This window comes from Cervus elaphus, chromosome 13 (assembly GCF_910594005.1).
Source record: "Cervus elaphus chromosome 13, mCerEla1.1, whole genome shotgun sequence".
Taxonomy (NCBI): domain Eukaryota; kingdom Metazoa; phylum Chordata; class Mammalia; order Artiodactyla; family Cervidae; genus Cervus; species Cervus elaphus.
The window spans coordinates 24,259,794-24,279,215 of record NC_057827.1 but is presented as its reverse complement, the minus strand read 5'-3'; the positions used below and the strand labels follow the sequence as shown (position 1 = coordinate 24,279,215).

The window sequence follows — 19,422 nt, the reverse complement described above, 5'->3', positions numbered from 1 at the left end:
GTTCATTGTTTCTGATGTTCCCTTTAGTAATTCAAAGTATCTCTTTAAATGCCTATGTGGGATTGTTCTGCTTTCAAGAAAATTACAACCCCCTTGACTTACTTTTTACTGTATATAAGCTAAAGAATTGTGAATCCAAACTAGGTAATATCAGTGACCCTTAGCAGGTGTCTCTACCTTCACCTTAAGGCTGTCTTTAAGCTCTTTGTTAGAACCTTACCTGAAAAGAGCTGTGAGAAGATCTGACACAAATTTCATGGACAAAAAACTATCGGTTGTTCGGTTGGCCATTTTCGTTTTGCCTTTACCAGATTTTTCATTAAGGATGTCAGAGAGCTTCTTGTAACACATAAATAAGCTCAGAATCGTTTCAAACTTAGTCTTACTGTATAAAAGGAAAAAGAGACCACCAAGGAAAGGTGTCAGACTATTATTGTTTACTTTCAAAACAGTAATAAGGAAATCACAATACTTCTTTAGATGTCATACTTTAGACCCACTATTACAAATGAATGGATCTTCACCATTAACACAGTACTCCTAGGTAATACCAATCTGGGTCATTTCTTTTCCTCCTTTATTTGTATCAGTCATTGCAGAGAATGAAAGTTCAGTACTACCACCAATCAAAATTTCTCTATTAAAACCAGGGGTTGTTATGTTCAAGGTCTGGGGAATGTTCAATAAAGTAAAGACTGATGGAGAGACAAAATTCACAAGTCTGTTTGGCATGTGCTTTGATGTTCCCTGGTAGAAAGAACATTGTTTGGTCTTAGGCTAGAGGTCCATCTAAGAGATAGTGTCATGGGGCTGTGGTCTGTTCATCTCTAGCCTATTGTTAGTGTTAAGAAAACACACTCCCACACACAAAATGAACTACAAGTAGAGTTACAGTAATACCCTACCTGAAATTACTTATGAAGAAATTATATTCTATTAGAACCTCACAAATTCCCATAACAAGAGAAGCACAGATATTATTTTTGATGCCAATACTAGTGCTCTGAGAAAAGTCTGCTGATTTGTCCTAAAAGACACAAGATAAAAATTAATAAGCTACTAAAAACCTCCATTACTCAACACAGCTTAGACTTAGCAATTACCAGTTCAAAGTCCTCTAGTTCACTCTTTATCATTCTATGCGTAATCGACTCCAGCATATCGTCTAAGTGTTGGTAGAAGCCCTCCTCCTCCTCCTCCTCCTCCTGCTGTAATGGTACCACTCTGCTCTTATACCAGGCCAGACAGTGCTGAATACAACACAGCAGGTAATCCTGTAGAAGAAAATATAATAACTGAACATCCTTGTTAAAGAAGTGACAAATAAACCTTATCTATAAGGCTAAATAAAGTTATCATTAGCATCACAAATTAAGTCAATCTGGAGTTAAAAAAAAAAAAAAACCAAAACAGAAAAAAATAATTGAACTAACAGAGGCATTGTTTTCTGGCCTTTCCCAAAGGCACCGGCTTCACAAGTAGCTGACACCTAACAATGTAACATCAAATGTGCTCGCTCTGATCTGGTACAAATACCAAGGAGCCAGGTTGTGAAATTAAATCCTCTCCAGCACCTTTGAGTCCCAGAGGCTATTCTAAACATATGGGTTTGAGTTGAGGGAATCTTTGGGAGACCAATATAGCTTCTCTGACCTAGGCTGAGCACATCTCAGTTTTAAGTCACTCAGGAGTTTCAGTTTCTTTCTTTCCTTTCTTTCTGAGGCTAGACGAGAGTAGAAAACCAACCTGTCCCAGTTCCTCTGAAGGTTCAACAGAATGCCAGTTCTAGCTCAGCCTAAGTCATACACTACAGACTAATGAAGCAGATCCCCTGGGTTCATCTGCTTCTGGGTAACCTTGTTCTCCAAATTCTAAAGTATATCTATTTAGTACTTGCAATCAGAGAGCCATTAATGGGAGGTAAAATGCTCCTTGGGAGAAGTGATGGATGCCTTGATTATTAGTCAAGTGTTGACATGCAGATACCTCACCACCAAAACTAAGGTGGTGATGGGTCAGAGAAGAGTCAAGAGTGAAAATTCACTGGGAGTACCAGATGTTTCACAGAGAAGTCATCTCTTTCTGAAGCTCAACCATATCAATAGGGCTGGAAGTTTTACTTAAGAGTAAAAATAATGGTTATAGGAGGAGGAAACAAAGTCTCACCAGTGGTTCCTGTAGAGAGACCTGATCTCCTTGGGTCAGAATACAAGCTTCTAATTTCAGAGGAGGCAGTACATCAGGTTCTGGCTCATAGAACTGTTTCAACTGTGTATGGAAAGGAAAAAGACACCATGGCTCATGAATGCTTTTCACTTTTTTAACTGGTCAAGCTAATGGCAACTTTAATGTCTAATGCCTTCTAAGACATTATTTCCCAACTGTCCAAAGAACACTGCAGGAAAATCTGCTGCTTTGGCTCAACCCTGTCCTTCCTTTGCCCTTGCATCAGGCAGGGCACTGACTGAGATCTTTCCTAGTCCACTTCACCACCTCACCTGTAAGGCACCACGCGCTCTCACACCAGTTACTTAATTTGTATAGGCTATCAAGCACTTTCAGTACAGCTTGGTTGTTAAGAATACAGGCTCCAGAGTCAGACTGACTGAGTCTAAAATCCCAGTACCACCACTTATTAATTCAATAAAGGTGGATGTCTTGGTTTCTCATCTGTGAAATTAGGATATTATTAATATAAGCACAAACATTTGTATAAGATTAAATGTGCTAACACACATAAGGAGCTTCAAATACTATTCAGCTCATAACAGAGCTCAAAAAAAGTTAGCTAACTCAGCCATAAAAAAGAATCAAATGACGCCATTTACAGCAAAATAGACGGACCTGGAGATGACCATACAAACTGAAGTCAGACTGAGAAAGACAAATACTATATGGTATCACTTACATGTGGAATCTAAAATGATACAAATAAAACTTATTTACAAAATAGAAATAGAGTCACAGACCCAGAAAACAAACTTATGGTTATCAAAAGGGAAAGCAGGTGAGGAAAGGATAAATTAGGACTTTGGGATTAGCAGAAACAAACTATTATATATAAAAGAGATAAACAAGATCCTACTGTATAGCCCAGGGAATTATATTGAATATACTGTAGTAACTCATAATGAAAAAGAAAATATATGTAACTGAATAACTTTGCTGTAACCAGAAACAAATACATTGCAAATAAACTATACTTCCATAAAGAAAAAATGCTAATTGCCATTCTCCCCTTTTAACTGTTGGAGTCTATATAACTTTATTGGCCCACACACTAACCTGCGTTGGGAAGCACTGCTCTATGCTTTCAGTCATAACTCTCCATGTTAATGTGCAAATGCAGATGGGCTGATCATTTTGAAAGATAAAATATAACTAACAAGATCTAAATTTTATATAAGATCAGGTCCAAGGCCCACTGAAAAACTTTTGATAAATAGTATAAGACCTTCCAATAATTTCTCCACTTTCAAATGGAGCTTCTTTAGAAGAATTAGCACAAAGCAATGGCATAAATAAGGAGGAAGAGCAAGAGGGAAAGAGAAGTTCTATTTATAGCAAAATGGTGGACTAGGGTTTAGAGAAACCCTCATGGTAAAGAACAATAAAAAATACTGCATTAAAATTTTTATATAGATACATTTATTAAATAGATAGCTAAGATGAAAGGAAAGTAAAAGGAATCATGAAACTTAAGATAGAGCCTAAGGTCCTCATGGGGTTGTATCAGAGATTGTTATCTAGACTGTATCAGAGATTGTATCTGAGATTGTATCAGAGACTTTCACAGAAAGCTGGAATTCTCAAAAGCAGATATCCTTGGTGGATGAACCTAAAAAATAAATCCACCACATGGAGGAAGATAGTGGGGGGATATATACCTAGCTAACTACCTCTGACTTCAGGTGAAGGGGGAAAAGTCTCCTCAGGGACTTTCTAACCATAAGTTAGTCTCCAAATGTAGCTGGGGCTGGAATTCACATGACTTCAAATATAGGGTTATTTGAGAGTTAAGACTGTCCAAATCATTAGACAATATACCTGAAAGTTTAAAGAGTGTTTAACTTTGAAACAAGTAAGGGGGAAAATGGAATAAAAGAAACTTCAAATTTTACATAAACCAGAAAAAGAGGGAATATCCCCATCATTTTACTAAGCTCATACTAAACCAAAGAATTTCAGTATGAAAAATGAAAATTACAGGCCATTCCTTCTTGTAAAGATATATGTATGTCCTAAATGGAAACCAAACCCAGTAGTATATAAAAAAGGTAATATAATCAATTTGAGTTTATTCTAGGAATGCAGTTTTTTTAAAAAGATCAAATAATATAATTCATCACAGTAACAGATTAAAGGAGAAAAATCATATGGTCATCTCAACAGATACAGAAAAGCATCTGATAAAATTTAACATGCATTTAAGAGTAAAACAATAGAACTGAAATGGCAGAAGAAAGTAAACTTGAAGACAGATTATGAGAAAATATAAAATCTGAAGAAAACGGTGTAAAAATATTGAGGAAAAATGAACCAAGTCTCAAAGATCTGTGGAGCAATATCAGGCATTCCATTATACATACCACTGAAGTCCCAGGAGGAAAGGAAAGAGGGGATAGGAAAAAATAATCTGATGAAATAATGAATGGACATTTCTCAAATGTGGTGACAAGCATCAACTTACAGATCCAAATAGCTTAATCAACTCCAAATAGGAGAAACACATGCTTCGGCTCTTGAGCCAGAAGATCTGAATTCAAATTCTAGCTCCATCACTTATTAACTGTGAGACCTTGGGCAAATTAAATTACTTAACCTCTTGGAGCCTTAAAACATACATCTGTAAAATGGAACTAAGCAGTTATTTCACAGGGTTTTGTGAGGACTAAATGAGATCCACCATACACCATTCATAAATTGCTTGGCCCTCTGTAAGTGCTAAACATTAAGTACTGTTATTACTATTAGTACACAATAGTCTCTTGAACTCTCTCAACATACATTAAAAAAAAAAATAAATCATACAATGAAATATTATTTAGCCATAAAAAGGATTAAAGTACTGATGCACCCTACAATACGGATGATCCCTGAAATCATCATGTTAAGTGAAAGAAGTCAGTCATAAAAGACCACACATTGTTTGACTTCATTTATATGAAATGTCCAGAACAGGCAAATCTATAGAGAGAAAAAGAAGACTGATAATTGCTTGGGGGTAGAAGGTTTGAGGAAGGATGGGAAAATTAGAGGCGGGGTAGCTAAATGGTGTGGTTTTTTCTGAGATGACAAAATGTTCTCAATTGATTATGGTGATGGTTGTACTTTGTGAATACACTAATTCAAATAAATGCTTAATGTCGAGAGTAAAAAGGTCTTATTCACATCAGAAACTCTTCAGCTAAATTCTTCTCATCTTGATGGTTCTTTGAACTATTTCATAATTTGCAGCTTTTTAAAAAAGCTGAGAAATACAGAAAATACCAACAGACACTCATGAATATGTTACTCAGATTTAAGAAATGTCAATATTTTACTGTTTTCTCCAAATCACTCTTCTTTATCAGAAATAAACATAACAGATACTACTGCTGATGGCCTTTGTATAAATGGTTCTACAAAATGTCCTTCTGACTTAGGATGTTAACTGAGAAGGTTAATTGTCAGATGATGGCAATATGGTAGACAGATAAACAGTGATTAAAATAAAACAACATGAAATAGCATCATGTACCCTCGGCATGTCTGCAACGTACCAGTGGACTAGTTGGGAATTATTTTATATTTTGAAAATTATGAAAAACGTCAATTATATTTAATGCCTTGGTACCTGTTCCCTTATATCCATGAAAATATAATTTACCTGTGACAGCAGAGTTTGCATGACTGAGTTAGCCAGCTGAGAATTCCTTCGAAGGACATCATAGAACCCCTAAAAGGAATCAGAGGACAAATAAGCTATCAGAGTCACTAGTGATTTGGACAATCTTAACTTTAAAATAACTTTGTATTTCTTTACCTATTCTCAGCTCTCTGAAAAAAAGATGGAGGCCGTACATGCTAGAGGGAGAAACAATTCAGAAAGTTTAGGTTATTGGCCTAAGCTAACGTGAGATCTCTGACAATGAGAACTTGATTATAAACTGACCATAATCCTCACAACTGTTAGACGTCAGGTCTCCTCTGGCTTTGGGGTACTTCTCCCTTTCCCAGACCTCATTTTTTCCTCTTATCATACATTACAGCCTTCCTTTTTAGGGCACTCCCCCTAGTCTCCAGTGATTCAAAAGTGCCTCCTGGACCTAAGCACCCTACTGTGAATGACTATGACATTTCATCCCATCCAAAATTTCCCAGTCTTAGTTTAAAACTGCTCAGATTAAAATCCTGGGGAGGCTTTTCTTTTTGGAACCTGAGAAAGAGGTTATACAGTCCACCAGTGAGAAACAGAAAATGAGAATTGACATCCCCTCCCATTTTTTTTTTTAAAACAAAGGATGATCAGCTCTAATAAGTATTAGGGTATTTTATAAAAGTATAATGGTAATAAAAAGACAGTTGTGGTCCTGGCACAAAAATTACAGAAAAATAAAGGCATAGCATACAAACAGAAAGACTCAGTACACATAAAAGAGGCAATATATTATATCTGAAAAAAAAAATGGCTAATCTGGGGGGAGTTGGGTCTTTATATATTAATATAAAAATTGCAGAAGAATTAAGTAGTTAAACAAAAGCATGAAAAAAAAAATAGAAGAAAATGTTAGTAAATATTCACTGGAAGGATATGGACTCTACACAAAAGAGATAGTAGGTATCTCAAAGGTAAAGATTACAACCAAACTGTAAAATCTAAATTTCTAGCTCTAAAATGATTGTCATTTAAAAAAAAGTGGGGTGGGAGAAGGAAATGGCAACCCACTCCAGTATTCTTGCCTGGAAAAGTCCAGGGACAGAGGAGTCTTGCGGGCTGCAGTCCATGGGGTTACATGACTAAGCATGTGTGCACAAAGGTGGAGGGAGATGGGTTAGTAGCAATAAAGTGGTAGAACTAAAAAAAAAAAGCAAATGGCAATCTGGCCTGTACTTAAAACAAGTATGACAAAAGGTATTTATGTTAATAATACATAGAGTTTTTACAAATCAAAAGACTGACTTAAGTCTTTGATGAATAAATGAATACCAATATTCTAACAGATTTAGGTCTATGAGACATTACAAGGTAATTTTTTTAATTTGGAGCTAAATAAGGGTTGAGGGTTTCTTCTTTTTAATAGGGATGACTGTGGAGAAGAGTTAACTTAGTAGTCTGAGACTGCTATCCTTGGTAAGGTCTGCTTCCAAGGTTAGCCCTTGGCTGGTGGCTGTGAATCTGGTTGATAAACAGTTTCTTATACTGATATAAAACTCCCAAAACAATGAGAAGCTTATTGTGCCTAAACTGTATAAACAATATAGTTTATATTCTTAAAGAGGAATCTGGTTTCCTGTGGACTTTACCCTATGAGCCTCTCACTTGTGCTATTTTTTGCTTTGTATCCTTAACTATAATCTTAGCCATGAGAATAAATATATGTTGTTTTATGACTCCTAAAGAAATTTTTAAATAGAGGTGGCTTTGGGGAGCCCCCCAATACAACAAACAATTGTTCCAGAATTGTTTGTTGAAAAGACTATCCTCTTTCCACTGAATTACCTTGGGATCTTTGTCAAAATTCTACTGACCAACTTTATACTTTTCAATTGTGCTGTTCATCTTAGAGGTGGTTTCCATTCCATGTAACTTTTAGAATCAACTTAATTTCTACCAAAAAAGCCTGGGATTTCACTCAATTTACAGATCTTTCAGATACTTAAAAATATTGACAATATTGAGCATTCTATTCTGTGAACATTGCATATCTTTCCAATTACTTAACTCTTCTTTAATTTCTCTCAGTGATATTTTGAGGTCTTCAGTGTACATATCTTGCATATACTTTGTGGAACCTCTCCTTAAGTATTTTTCATCTACTACAAATATTACTTTCAATTTTGAACTATCTGTTGCTAGTAAGCAAAACTATAATTGACTATTACATGGTTACTGATCTTGTATTCTATAACCTTACTATATCATTTTTTGTAGACTCTTTGGTATGGTCTATGTACACTATGTGAATCAAGACAGCTTTACTTCATACTTTCAAATCTATGAGCCTTTATTTCTTTTTCTTGCCTTGTTGCATTGGATCAGACCTTCACTTCGATGTAGAGCAAAAGTTTTGTGAACAAATATCCTTGTTCCTGACCAGAGGAGAAACACATTAAGTTCTCTCACTATTTAAATTAAATGTAGGATTTATAGATACCCTTTATTAAATTGAGAAATTTCCCCTCAAATCCTCATTTGCAAAGAGTGTCTGAGATTTTTCAGACATTAACATTTAACATTAAATAAATGTTAAAACAAAGGTATTTTCAACCATTAAAAAAAAAAAATTCAGTGCTTGACAGCGTATGCTATAGACTTTAAAATGTTCTATCTTTAACCCGGCAATGTGGTCATTCACAGTGGTACATTATTGTCAAACATTCAGTGTGGTTCAACAATACTCATAGTGAAAAACTGGAAGCCACAAAATGCCCCCAAAATAAAGAAAAGTTAAATAAATTACTGTACACATAAAGAGCACTTTTTAGCATTCAAAATTATGTGGCGAAGAACATTTAATAAAATAGGAAATGCTTACAGCATAATATTAAGAGATAAAACACTAGAGAAATCTATGATTCCAATTTTGTGTAAGTATACATATGAATGGTAGGACTAGTAATAATAAAAAAATTTTTTTTCTGTACTTTCTATATTTTTTACAATAAACCTGAAAAAATCCAATGTCAGGTATGGTGCCTGACAACTACGGTAGCTCAATAAATGCTATTTTAAAAATGCCAAATGAAAGTAAAGCTGTTCTCTGAAATGACTTGCACTCAATCTACCCGCTGGATTATCTAATGTTCTCCATCCTATGAAATGTGTGCTGACGTGCAAAGCGTACTAAATGCTAGAACTTGTACTGCAGTCTCCCATGACTGCAGACTTTCATTCCACTGGCTGATTATATCCTAATTACAAGTCAGTAGTAATCAGTATTTTGTTTCACTCATTTTTTGCTAATTGTACTGTCATTATGTAATCTACTCAAGACATTCTGGAAACTGTTGGAAACCAAGAGCAAAATGACAAAGAAGCTGTTTGAGGGAAGTCCCTAGCAATTCAGCTGTTAGAACTCTGCTCTTTCATTGCTGAGGATGTGGGTTCAATCCCTGGTCAGGGAACTAAGATCCCACAAGGCATGCAAGCATGGCCAAAAAAAAAAAAAACACCCCACTAAAAACACAAACACAAACAAAAAAACTTAAGAAGTTGTTTTTATGAAAACTAAGTTGAATGTTTTGGAAATATTTAATAAAAGTAAATCTCTAAAACTAATTTCTGATGGATTGGGGGAGGGGAAGACAATTCTAAAAACTTAGGGAAAAAACTGAATACATTTAGAAGATTTCTCTACCAAGACTAATCTGGAGTATTTTTCATACTCAAAAGCAAAAGAACTTTTCCTTAAAACAAAAGGCTGGTAAATTAACAGTACATTTAAAAATTTCAAATGAAAACATTTAATATGTTTCAACTATTCTTTACGCTTCCTCACCTTCAATGAATTTTTGGCTAAGCATCACTAACTACTAGTTCTCATTGCACTAAATAAGAGTATATCTACTGTACTCTGATAAGAAAAATTATTAAAATTAAAAGGATCAGTGGAGTTGGGGAGCAGAGTACTACATCCCTTTCACCCTACTGATTTACCTCATAAAGCATGAGTCGAACATCAGCCTGCTGACCTAAGCATCTCTTCAAACTATCCATGATCTCAAGGCAAAAAGTCTCATTGGCGACAGAATTGTAACGGCTATGGATATCCACGTGGACCTGAAAGGAAGAGAGGTCAGCTCATGTAGATCTTACCTGAGTAAATATTAATAGTTCCTTTAAAGGGTAAAATGAGCTGATATTTTTGGTCAAAGAACCTTACATTTAGCTTTCTCCATACAGCAAAACCCAGGGCTGAGGCAGACATTATAACCATTATCAGACCATGATAAGTATCCTACTCCATTTTGGAATAAGAATTTTCAAGCACTTAAAAAAATTAACTTTCTCATTCCTTAAGATTTTCCTTGGCAATGTGGTACAACAATATTCTTAAGTCACCTACTTAGGAAGGCACACAGATTATTTCATGCCACTAGAATTTAGTAGTCAAAATAAACTTGATTCTACTTAAAAGGCTAAGAATTGAGCTCTTCTGAGGGTTCCATGAACTCCTGAGAGGTTTAGAGGTAGGTAGTTTTTAGATATGGACACAACAAAGAATAATACTGCCTGTTTGATTTACATAATAATTTCAGTCATTATAGACCAAGAACCCTAATCCTTACTTCAGGCTCCTAGTGAGGTAGTTAATATTGACTGAGGGCAAATCCGAGTTCCACACTTCACTGGCTCTATCACTTTGGGCAAATTATTTAACTTCTCTCAGTCTCAGTTTTCTTATACTTAAAATGGGGATATTAACCATACATAAATGATATCCAGTGTTCCTAATATTTAATCTATGGCATAAGTTATAAACAAAAGTGGTGAGTCGTTATAACAGCAATAAAGGATTCCTAAAGAAACTGCTATACAGATGTCTCTTATTTACAAATCACATTAGTACTGAATTTAAATGACAAAGACAATTTTACTGCTGCCAAGCCTAGATTATCAAATTATTGTAAAAAGCTTTGTTATCTCAGAATACAGGTTTTATCAGGTGTGCAAATAAATAAACTATTAAAACTGAGGACAATAACAGTATTTAGCCAGAGGATTGCTGTGAAGGTTAAATGAGAAAATAAATGTAAAGCACTTAGCATAGTGTCTAGCACAGTGCTGTCCATTAGAAACACAATACAAATTACAAATGCAAGCTGTATATATAATATTAAATTTTCTAATAGCCAAATCAAAAGAGTAAAAAGAAATCGGTGAAATTAATTTTAATATTTTACTTAACCCAACATAGCCAAAATATTATCTCAACACATAATCAAAATAAAAAATTATGAGATATTTTACACTTTTATCTCATACTAAGTCTTCAAAATCCAGTGTGTGTGTTTTACATATACAGCACAACTCAATTTGAACTAGCCACATTTCAATCAACATACAGTTCAAGAGCCAACTTGAGGCTAGCAGCTACCATACAGAAAAGCAGTTTAACATACAGCAAATTTGCCATTAGTAAGTGATGGCTGATACTATCATCATCATACCCTCAGTTTCAGGATCATTTGTACAACCAGAACACGAGTAAAAAAATCTTTACACCAACTCCTGCATCAGTGCACACATAAGCCGGTGAAAAAAAGTCCTTACCTGGCTAACACCGACAGACTGACTGCACTGAGAAGATGACAAGCTGCCTAAAACTTTAAAGTTCTTCAGTAGCAGTAAAAACCCAGCAACTGCAGATTTTCGGGCATCGAGCTGGCTAGCTCAGGAATAGACAGAGAAGAAGTTACCAAACAGTATTGATTTCACAGTAATAGGCTTCTGTGTCAGAAAAATCCAGTCAGTTTTGTACAGAAAAAGAATGTATATTAACAATGAAGAACAAAGTAAACATACTCAAAATAAGGCATAGCTGTTCACATCACTTAGGAAGTACAGGAATTCAGCTGAAGTTTTCATCTACTTAACCTCATGACACCATCTCTACTCTTCTCTATCCTGCTGACAAGCCTTTGTGGGCAGTGAGAACAGGAGTCCTGAGAGGCTGCACAATGAGTTGATAACTCAAACGTAAGTACTAAATAGCAAAGAAAATTGTTGATTTCCTGAGTCTAAAGGAGACTTCCCTTCTACAGAGAGGAATGCAGTGCTTGGCACCTTGTAAACCCTCCATCCAGAGAAACCATTCATTTCACTGAGACTACAACATACAATGCTGGCCTATCACACACACTTTTGGGAAAGGACTAACAAAAACTGTCAGCTCTAGAACACAGATAAATAGCATTTGGCTGCTTACTAGTTGCTCCTCCGAATACCCATGAGTGTACTATAATATGGACAATGTGATAATAATTTGGTATTTTATCCTTAAATAGCAAATTCTTTCCACAGTACTCATCTCATAATCCCCTTAGGAGATGGTACTGTCATCTCGATCGTGCATTAGGAATTTGCATGACTGCTTACTAGCGGTGACTGCAGAGAGGACTTTAGGTAACAATAGAGAGCGTCACTTCCTAGGATCTCAGGGGATGCTACATACCTGGCAAACATGGCTTTCCGAAGGACAAGTATCAAGGAGTCTCTTATTGACATGCTAACTTTGAGAAGGGGCTGAAAGAGGAAGAATCAGTGTTAAAAACAGCAATTTGTTTATTAGCCTTAGCACATTTCTATTCAATACTGTCACCATTTGGCTTGTATAAGAAAGCTTGGTTCCGTTTTGTAAACATGCTGCAATGTTTACTGCACTTAGTAATAAGGACAGTTAATCCTAACGCTAAATTGAAACTAGTTGTGAATACCTTTATAGCTACTGTCTTCAATTAATAATTTCCTAAGAGCCTTTCAATTACTTCACTGACTTGAAACAGAATCAAAGGAGAGAGAATAGTACTATGAAGAGGGGATAAACTTGGAAAATAGACTCTAGCTCAGTACTTCTGCTCTTTTAATAGAAAGTTCTGTCTTAGAATCAAGGGAAATAGGATTTCTTATACATATGTAATTATGAAGAAATACATCAGACTTCTACTAAACAGTTCAACCTTGCCCATGAGCTGCTTAGGAGTCAAAAGACTTACCTGCACTGCCTTCAGCAGTCCTTGTACGGTTTGAACGGGCAGAAAGGACAAATAGTCAAAAGTTTCTATAACTTTAGATGAACAGCTTTGAAGAACTAACGGTGAATACTTGATGATATCTGAAAGTAGGTCTGAAAAACGGAAACTATGATCAGCTGCCTCAAATAACTAGAGGTTTTAAATAAAAGGAACATAAATATGGAAAAAGAAATGGTAAAAAAGTTTTTTGCTCCTTTCTCAAGTAAGTCAAGTAATATACATTTCTGCTGATCCTATATACTTTAAGGTCAATGCTAACCAGATACTTTTCAAAAATTTTATGTCTAAAAGAAAGGAAGAAATTCATTATAGTGCCTGAACAACCAGCACACATTGTCTTCATATTTCCAAGCTGAAATAAATCAATAAATATTTACTAATTTTTATTATAAACAAGCATAATTATACGGCCCTACAAGGAATATACAGAAACACAAAACATGGTCTCTTTTCCTTCAAGAAACATAATTTAGCCGAAAATCAAGAAAAATTTTTTTCTTTTTTAAAAATTTTATTTTTAATTAGAGGATAATTACTTTACAATATTGTGCTGGTTTCTGCCATACATCAACATGAATCAGCCACAGGTATACTTATGTTCCCTCCCTCTGGAACCACCCTCCCACCTTCCAAGAAAAAAGTATTTTAAAAGAATGAAAGAAGTAACAAAATCATATCAAGTATCTAATAATTCCAAACATTGTTCACTGTCTAGGAAACAGTAGAGAATTTAAATAGGGGTGTAAAGAAAGTGATCATTATGGGATGGTATGCTTTAGGTGAGCAAAGAGGAAAAGGAAATTTAAGTTAGATTCTAAAGAATGCACAAAGAAACAGGGAAAAGTCCAAGTAAAAGAACAGGAAGGAAAGTATAAGATACATTCAGAGGATGGTGGGGAACTCTGTGGAGGTGGGGTGAAGGATTCAGAAAAGTAAATAACAGAAGTTAATGCTGGAAAGTGAGGTTCAATCAAATTGTCAGGGACATTTCTGGGTTTTTTTTTTTGGCCATGCCATGTGGCATCTGGGATCTTAGTTTCGAAACCAAGGATGAACCCAGGCTCACATCAGTGAAAGCACCAAGTCCTAACTACCAGACAGCCAGGGTATTCCACCAAGACCTTGAAACAAGAGGATAAAGACCTGGTAATTTATGAAAGAAGGTACAGGTGATTTCTGGGTGACAGACAGATGTTTTGGGAATACTGTTCTGGTAGCAATTTGCAGGGTTGATTGCAGCAGAGAGAAAAGAAAGCAAGGAAACCAGTTAGGAAGCTGTTGCAGTAGCCTAAATGGAAGGTTATAAGGTTGGGAATTAGGCAAATGGATGTCTGTGTGTGGCAGGGAGGATATAAAAAAGAATATAAAAAGTATGAGGGAAAGAATGAGAGAACTTAGGTACCAAATGTATTCCAGATTAAAAGAAATTCTAGCCTCTGGGACTCAGACATCTGTGTTTCATGTAACAGAAATAGGGACAAAGGAAAGAGGAGGTTGTTCAAAGGAAACAGTATTGCATTTGAAATAAAAGAAAAAAAAAAAAAGCTAAATGGAATGAAGGCATTGAGGCACTGAACTAAGCAAATAGTCCTGACATAAAAGATTTGGGAGCCATGCCCACAAAAGCCCACCAAAAAAAAAAAAAACAAAATAAAACTGAAATCATGAGAACAGGGGTGATATCTACAAGTAAGAGAAAGTATAAAAAGAAGAAGCACTTTCCACCACGATGGAGTAACACTAACCAGAGTTATCTTCACTTTAAACACCTACAACAAAACAAGCCAAATGACATGAAACAACAATTTTCAAATACCAGATAATAAGCAGTACACACTCTCTCAGTATCCCTGAGAGAGGGAAATACATGAGGAGAGGCTTATAATTGTCCCATGTTACTGCCTGGAGAGCTTCTAGGCAGGAACACAGAGAAGAGAAACTCAGAACCCAGTGGTCTTCCTGAGTTAAAGAGACAGAGTTGACAATTCAGGAAAGCCAAGGCAGCTAGCACTAGAAAGTAAAGAGCTACAGTGAAAGCACCCTGGAGATGTGCAGGGAGCTCTCCTTGTATGTGAGCTGCGTGCTAGTCAGTACATGTGTGTGAAAAAACCACCTAAGTGAAGCTAAAAGTGACTGGCGAGGAGTAGGCAAATCCATTCTCTGAGGTCCTAAAGGGCAGGAAATAGTTCACACTCACAACACCCACACTGTACACACCTCATAATATACAGGGAAAATTGCTTTAACTGCAGCATCAAGTTGGCCCTAGATTAAAAGCTGTCTGGTCTTTCATAACACAACATAGAAATAATCATCAAAAGGATTAAATACTTTCCAAGAAACTTAAGTGAAAGTGAAGTTGCTCAGTCGTGTCCGACTCTTTGTGACCCCATGGACTGTAGCCTACCAGGCTCCTCCATCTATGGAATTTTTTAGGCAAGAGTACTGGAGTGGGTTGCCATTTCCTTCTCCAGGGGATCTTTCCAACCCAGGGATCAAACCCAGGTTTCCCGCATTGTGGGCAGACGCTTCACCGTCTGAGCAACCAGGGACCTTAAAGCTCAAGAATATTTGAAGGAAAAAAAAAATCAGCAAATCAACAATGTGAAACTCACAAAGTCTGCCATCCAGTCAAAACTTATTAATGATGCAAAGAAGCAGGAAAACACAACTCATGATGAAGATGACATAAATCAACAGAAACGTATCAGGAACAACACAATGATAGTAGACTAAACTAAATAACACACTTCTAAATAACCCATGGGTTAAAGAACAAATCACAAGAGAAATGAAAAAGTATGTGGAATGGAATGAAAATAAAAAACAAGATTTATAGGATGTAGCTAAAGCAATGTTTACAGGGAAATTTACAGTTTAATGCCTGTATCGAAAAAAAAGAAAAACATCTCAAATTAATGACACATGCATTTAACCAAAGGTAGTACAGACTAAACCCAAGGTAAGCAGTAGAAAGGACCCAAAAAAGCACACAAATCAATAAAACTAAAAACAGAAAAACAGAGAAACTCAATGAAATGAAAAGCTGGTTCTTAGAGAAAATCAATAAAATTGATAAGCCTCTTGCTGATAAATACAGTATTCCAATAATACTGTATTTTATGGACTCTGAAATTAAAATTTTCATGTATCAAGAAATATTCTTTTGATTTTTTTCACCCACTTTAAAAAAGCAAAATGAACCCAATGCAAGCAAGAGGAAGGAGATAATAAAAAGCAAAATTTGGTGAAATTGAAAATAAAAGAACAATAGAGAAAATTCAAACTAAAATCTCATTCTTTGAAAGGCTGTAAGCTGACAAGTTTCTAAGCCAGATTGATAAAGAAAAAAAGACAAATCACTGATATCAAGAATGGCTGCGTTTGCAGATGATGTGATTTCTATGTAGAAAATCCTGAAGAATTGCTGAAAAGCTACTAGAACTAATAAATGGGTTTAGCATGGCTGTAGGCGATAAGGTCAACATTAAAAAAGCAACTATTTCTACATGACAACAGTGAACAATCACAAATTGAAAAATTTTTAAATACTATTTACAACAGTGTCAAAAAAATGAAATAGGGATCAACTGACAAAAGATACAAGATACACACACTAAAAATATAGAACAGTGTTGAAAGAAATTGAAGACCTAAATAAATGGAGAGATATAGTGTATTCATGAGTTAGAAGACTCAATATGGTTAAGATGCCAATTCTCTTCCATATTAATCCACAGATTTGAGGCAATCTCCATCAAAACATGAGCAGTCTTTTCATAAAACTTGACAAACTGATTAGAAAATTTATTTAGAAATATAAAGGACCTAGAATAGCCAAAATTATTTTGAAAAAGAACAAAGTTAAAGGACTTACACTACTGATTGTAACACTCAATATATAGCAATCAAGACATAACAGAGCTCACTGGAATAGAAGATTACTAAAATAGATCCACACGTATATAGTTAGTTGATTTCAATAAAGACACCGTGGTAATTCAATGAAGGAAAAGATAATCTTTTCAAAAATCTGTGCTGAAAAAAAAAAAAAAATCTGTGCTGGAACAATTGGATAGCCATAAGCAAAAAAATGAACTCTGTTATATCACACCATACACAGAATTTAACAAAACTGGATCATACATCTAAGTACAACAGATGAAAATATAAAGCTTCTAGTAGAAAATATAGGAGAAACCTTAGGGACCTTGGATTTGGCAAAAAAATTTTTTAAATACAAGACACAAAAAGCAGGATCTATACAAAGAAACTGATGAACTGATAACTGATAAAAATATTTGCTCTTCAAATGACAATGTTACAAAAATTAAAAGTCAAACCACAGAAGAGGAGAAAGTATTTGCAAAACACATATCTGACAAAGGATTTGGAAAAATCTCAAAATTATGCTGGAAAAGCCAAACCAAAAGGAAAAAGAAAAAAAAAGTACAATTGTAGGATTCCATTTACACAAAATATTTAAAATTTATAGTGACAGAAAGCAGATCAGACTAGATAGGAAGTCAGGGAAGGAAAAGAGAGATGCAAGAACAAATCAGAAAAAAGCACCAGGAAACATTTCTGGGTGATAGATAGGTTCATGGGCTTCCCCAATGGCTCTGCAGGTGAAGAATCTGCTTGCAATGCAGGAGATGAGGGTTCGATACCCGGGTTGGGAAGATCCCCTAGAGGAGGGCATGGCAAACCACTCCAGTATTCTTGCCAGGGCAATCCCATGGACAGAGGAGCCTGGCAGGCTATAGTCCAGGAGGCTGCAAAGAGTTGGACATGACTGAAACGACTTAGCACACACACAGATATGTTCATCTTGACTGTGGTGATAGTTTCCATTTCACGGATGTACACATACATCAAAAGTCAAACTGTTACACTTTAAATATGTGCACATTACTGTACCTCATTATATTTCAGTAAAGCTGAATGTAAAGAAAGAAAAGAAGTAGAATGAAATGTCAAGTACAGAACTTTGGAGAACCTTGACATTTAAGGATAGAAGAAAGAAAACCAATCTCCAAGAAGAAAGAAAAACTGATCAGGATAAAAGGCAGGATAAAAGATGCAAACTATTACAGTTATCAGAGAACTTCAGGAGGGTTATAAATAGTGTAGAAAGAAAAGGAAATTAAGAAAATTGGTGATTAAAATGAGTGGATTTAGGCATTAGGAAATACGTATTAAAAAGACAAAAAATTCAGAGGTCACCAAATGACAGACCATTGGTCAGTCTGACCAATGAAGTCAGAATGTCAAGGGTTAAGAGAGTGAGAGGTCAATAAGTAGACAGCAGAGGGACAGCACTCACTTGACAATTATTAAAACAAAAAAGAGAGAAAGTTGATGCAAAGTAGTTTCACTCATTAGTTATATGCTCCTTTCCTTCTTGACAACCATAGACAATATAAAGGAATTTATATTTTATTGGCATCATAATCAAAGATGTTGCATTAATCTACTATATCATTAAGGTTTTTTCCCAGGATCCAAAGCATTATGACATTTATAAAAATATTCCTGACAACTTTTTCCACCCTTTCAAAGTTCAATACCTAAGAAATGACTGATGGGGGAGGATGCTCTGGTAACAACCCTGTTGAGGACCTGCTCCAGAATTTCTTGTCTGATCATCTCATGGATCTAAAAGGAACAGAAGAATCAATAAAATATTCCTTGGTGACCTTCAGCTTACAACTGTATTAATTAATACCTATTAGGCAGAATAAACAATAGCTTGAATATGGGTAAAACTGGACTGCTTATTTCAAAGACAAACATAATGTGAATCATCTGGAAAGACATCATTCAATTCAACTCTCATCCTGTACACAAATTATTCATTAACTTTTATTAGCCTAAAAGAGAGAGCACATGGAAGTACTGCTACATGTAGGTCCAGCAGCAAACAGGAATAATTCTACCTAGGTATCTACTATATGCCAATGTCCATATTTCTGACAGTATGCACAACTTTCATATTAAAATTTAAAAGCCCATAAAAAAACCTGAAAATCTAGAAAATCTTCACCAACCCTGTCCTCAGTTTCTAGAAGCAGAGTAGTTGCCTTAAAAAGACCTGTTTTGAATTTTTACTTGAACTTTAGCAAAATTTCATATCTGACCTTGATTACTTTCAGTAGAGACTGATTTCTTTCAGACTCTGGACTAATAATTTGATTATCAGTAAATTCTATGCTCTACAGGTACCTTGACAAAGCCAACAACTGTGTGAACCAAGTAAAACCTTGATTTTTAAAAAAGATTAATTTAAAAACAAAAAATATTAAGTCTCTTATTCTAAGAATGTTTTTAAATCAGATTACTGTTAAAGAGTCATGTGTATCTAACACACAACCCTCAAGGACTATTATATGGTATTCACTTCACTTCTGGATCAGAACATCAGATTTACATTTAAATTGACCTCCAAACAACACTGTCAGCAGA

General features: G+C 35.3%; 1 protein-coding gene across 4 annotated transcripts in view; it reads right to left on the bottom strand.

Annotated features, from left to right (window-relative positions):
• FANCI (FA complementation group I) overlaps positions 1–19,422 on the bottom strand; it is a 62,432-nt gene that overhangs the window by 17,250 nt on the left and 25,760 nt on the right. For all 4 annotated transcript variants that reach the window (XM_043921638.1, XM_043921641.1, XM_043921639.1 and 1 more), the window contains exons 14-23: positions 18,528–18,615; positions 12,919–13,049; positions 12,378–12,448; positions 11,477–11,591; positions 9,860–9,982; positions 5,870–5,938; positions 2,167–2,268; positions 1,104–1,274; positions 906–1,027; positions 221–385 (exon numbers count right to left, since the gene is read on the bottom strand). In XM_043921638.1, coding sequence (XP_043777573.1) covers positions 221–385; positions 906–1,027; positions 1,104–1,274; positions 2,167–2,268; positions 5,870–5,938; positions 9,860–9,982; positions 11,477–11,591; positions 12,378–12,448; positions 12,919–13,049; positions 18,528–18,615 — 1,157 coding nt within the window. The remainder of the gene's footprint in view (positions 1–220; positions 386–905; positions 1,028–1,103; positions 1,275–2,166; positions 2,269–5,869; positions 5,939–9,859; positions 9,983–11,476; positions 11,592–12,377; positions 12,449–12,918; positions 13,050–18,527; positions 18,616–19,422) is intronic.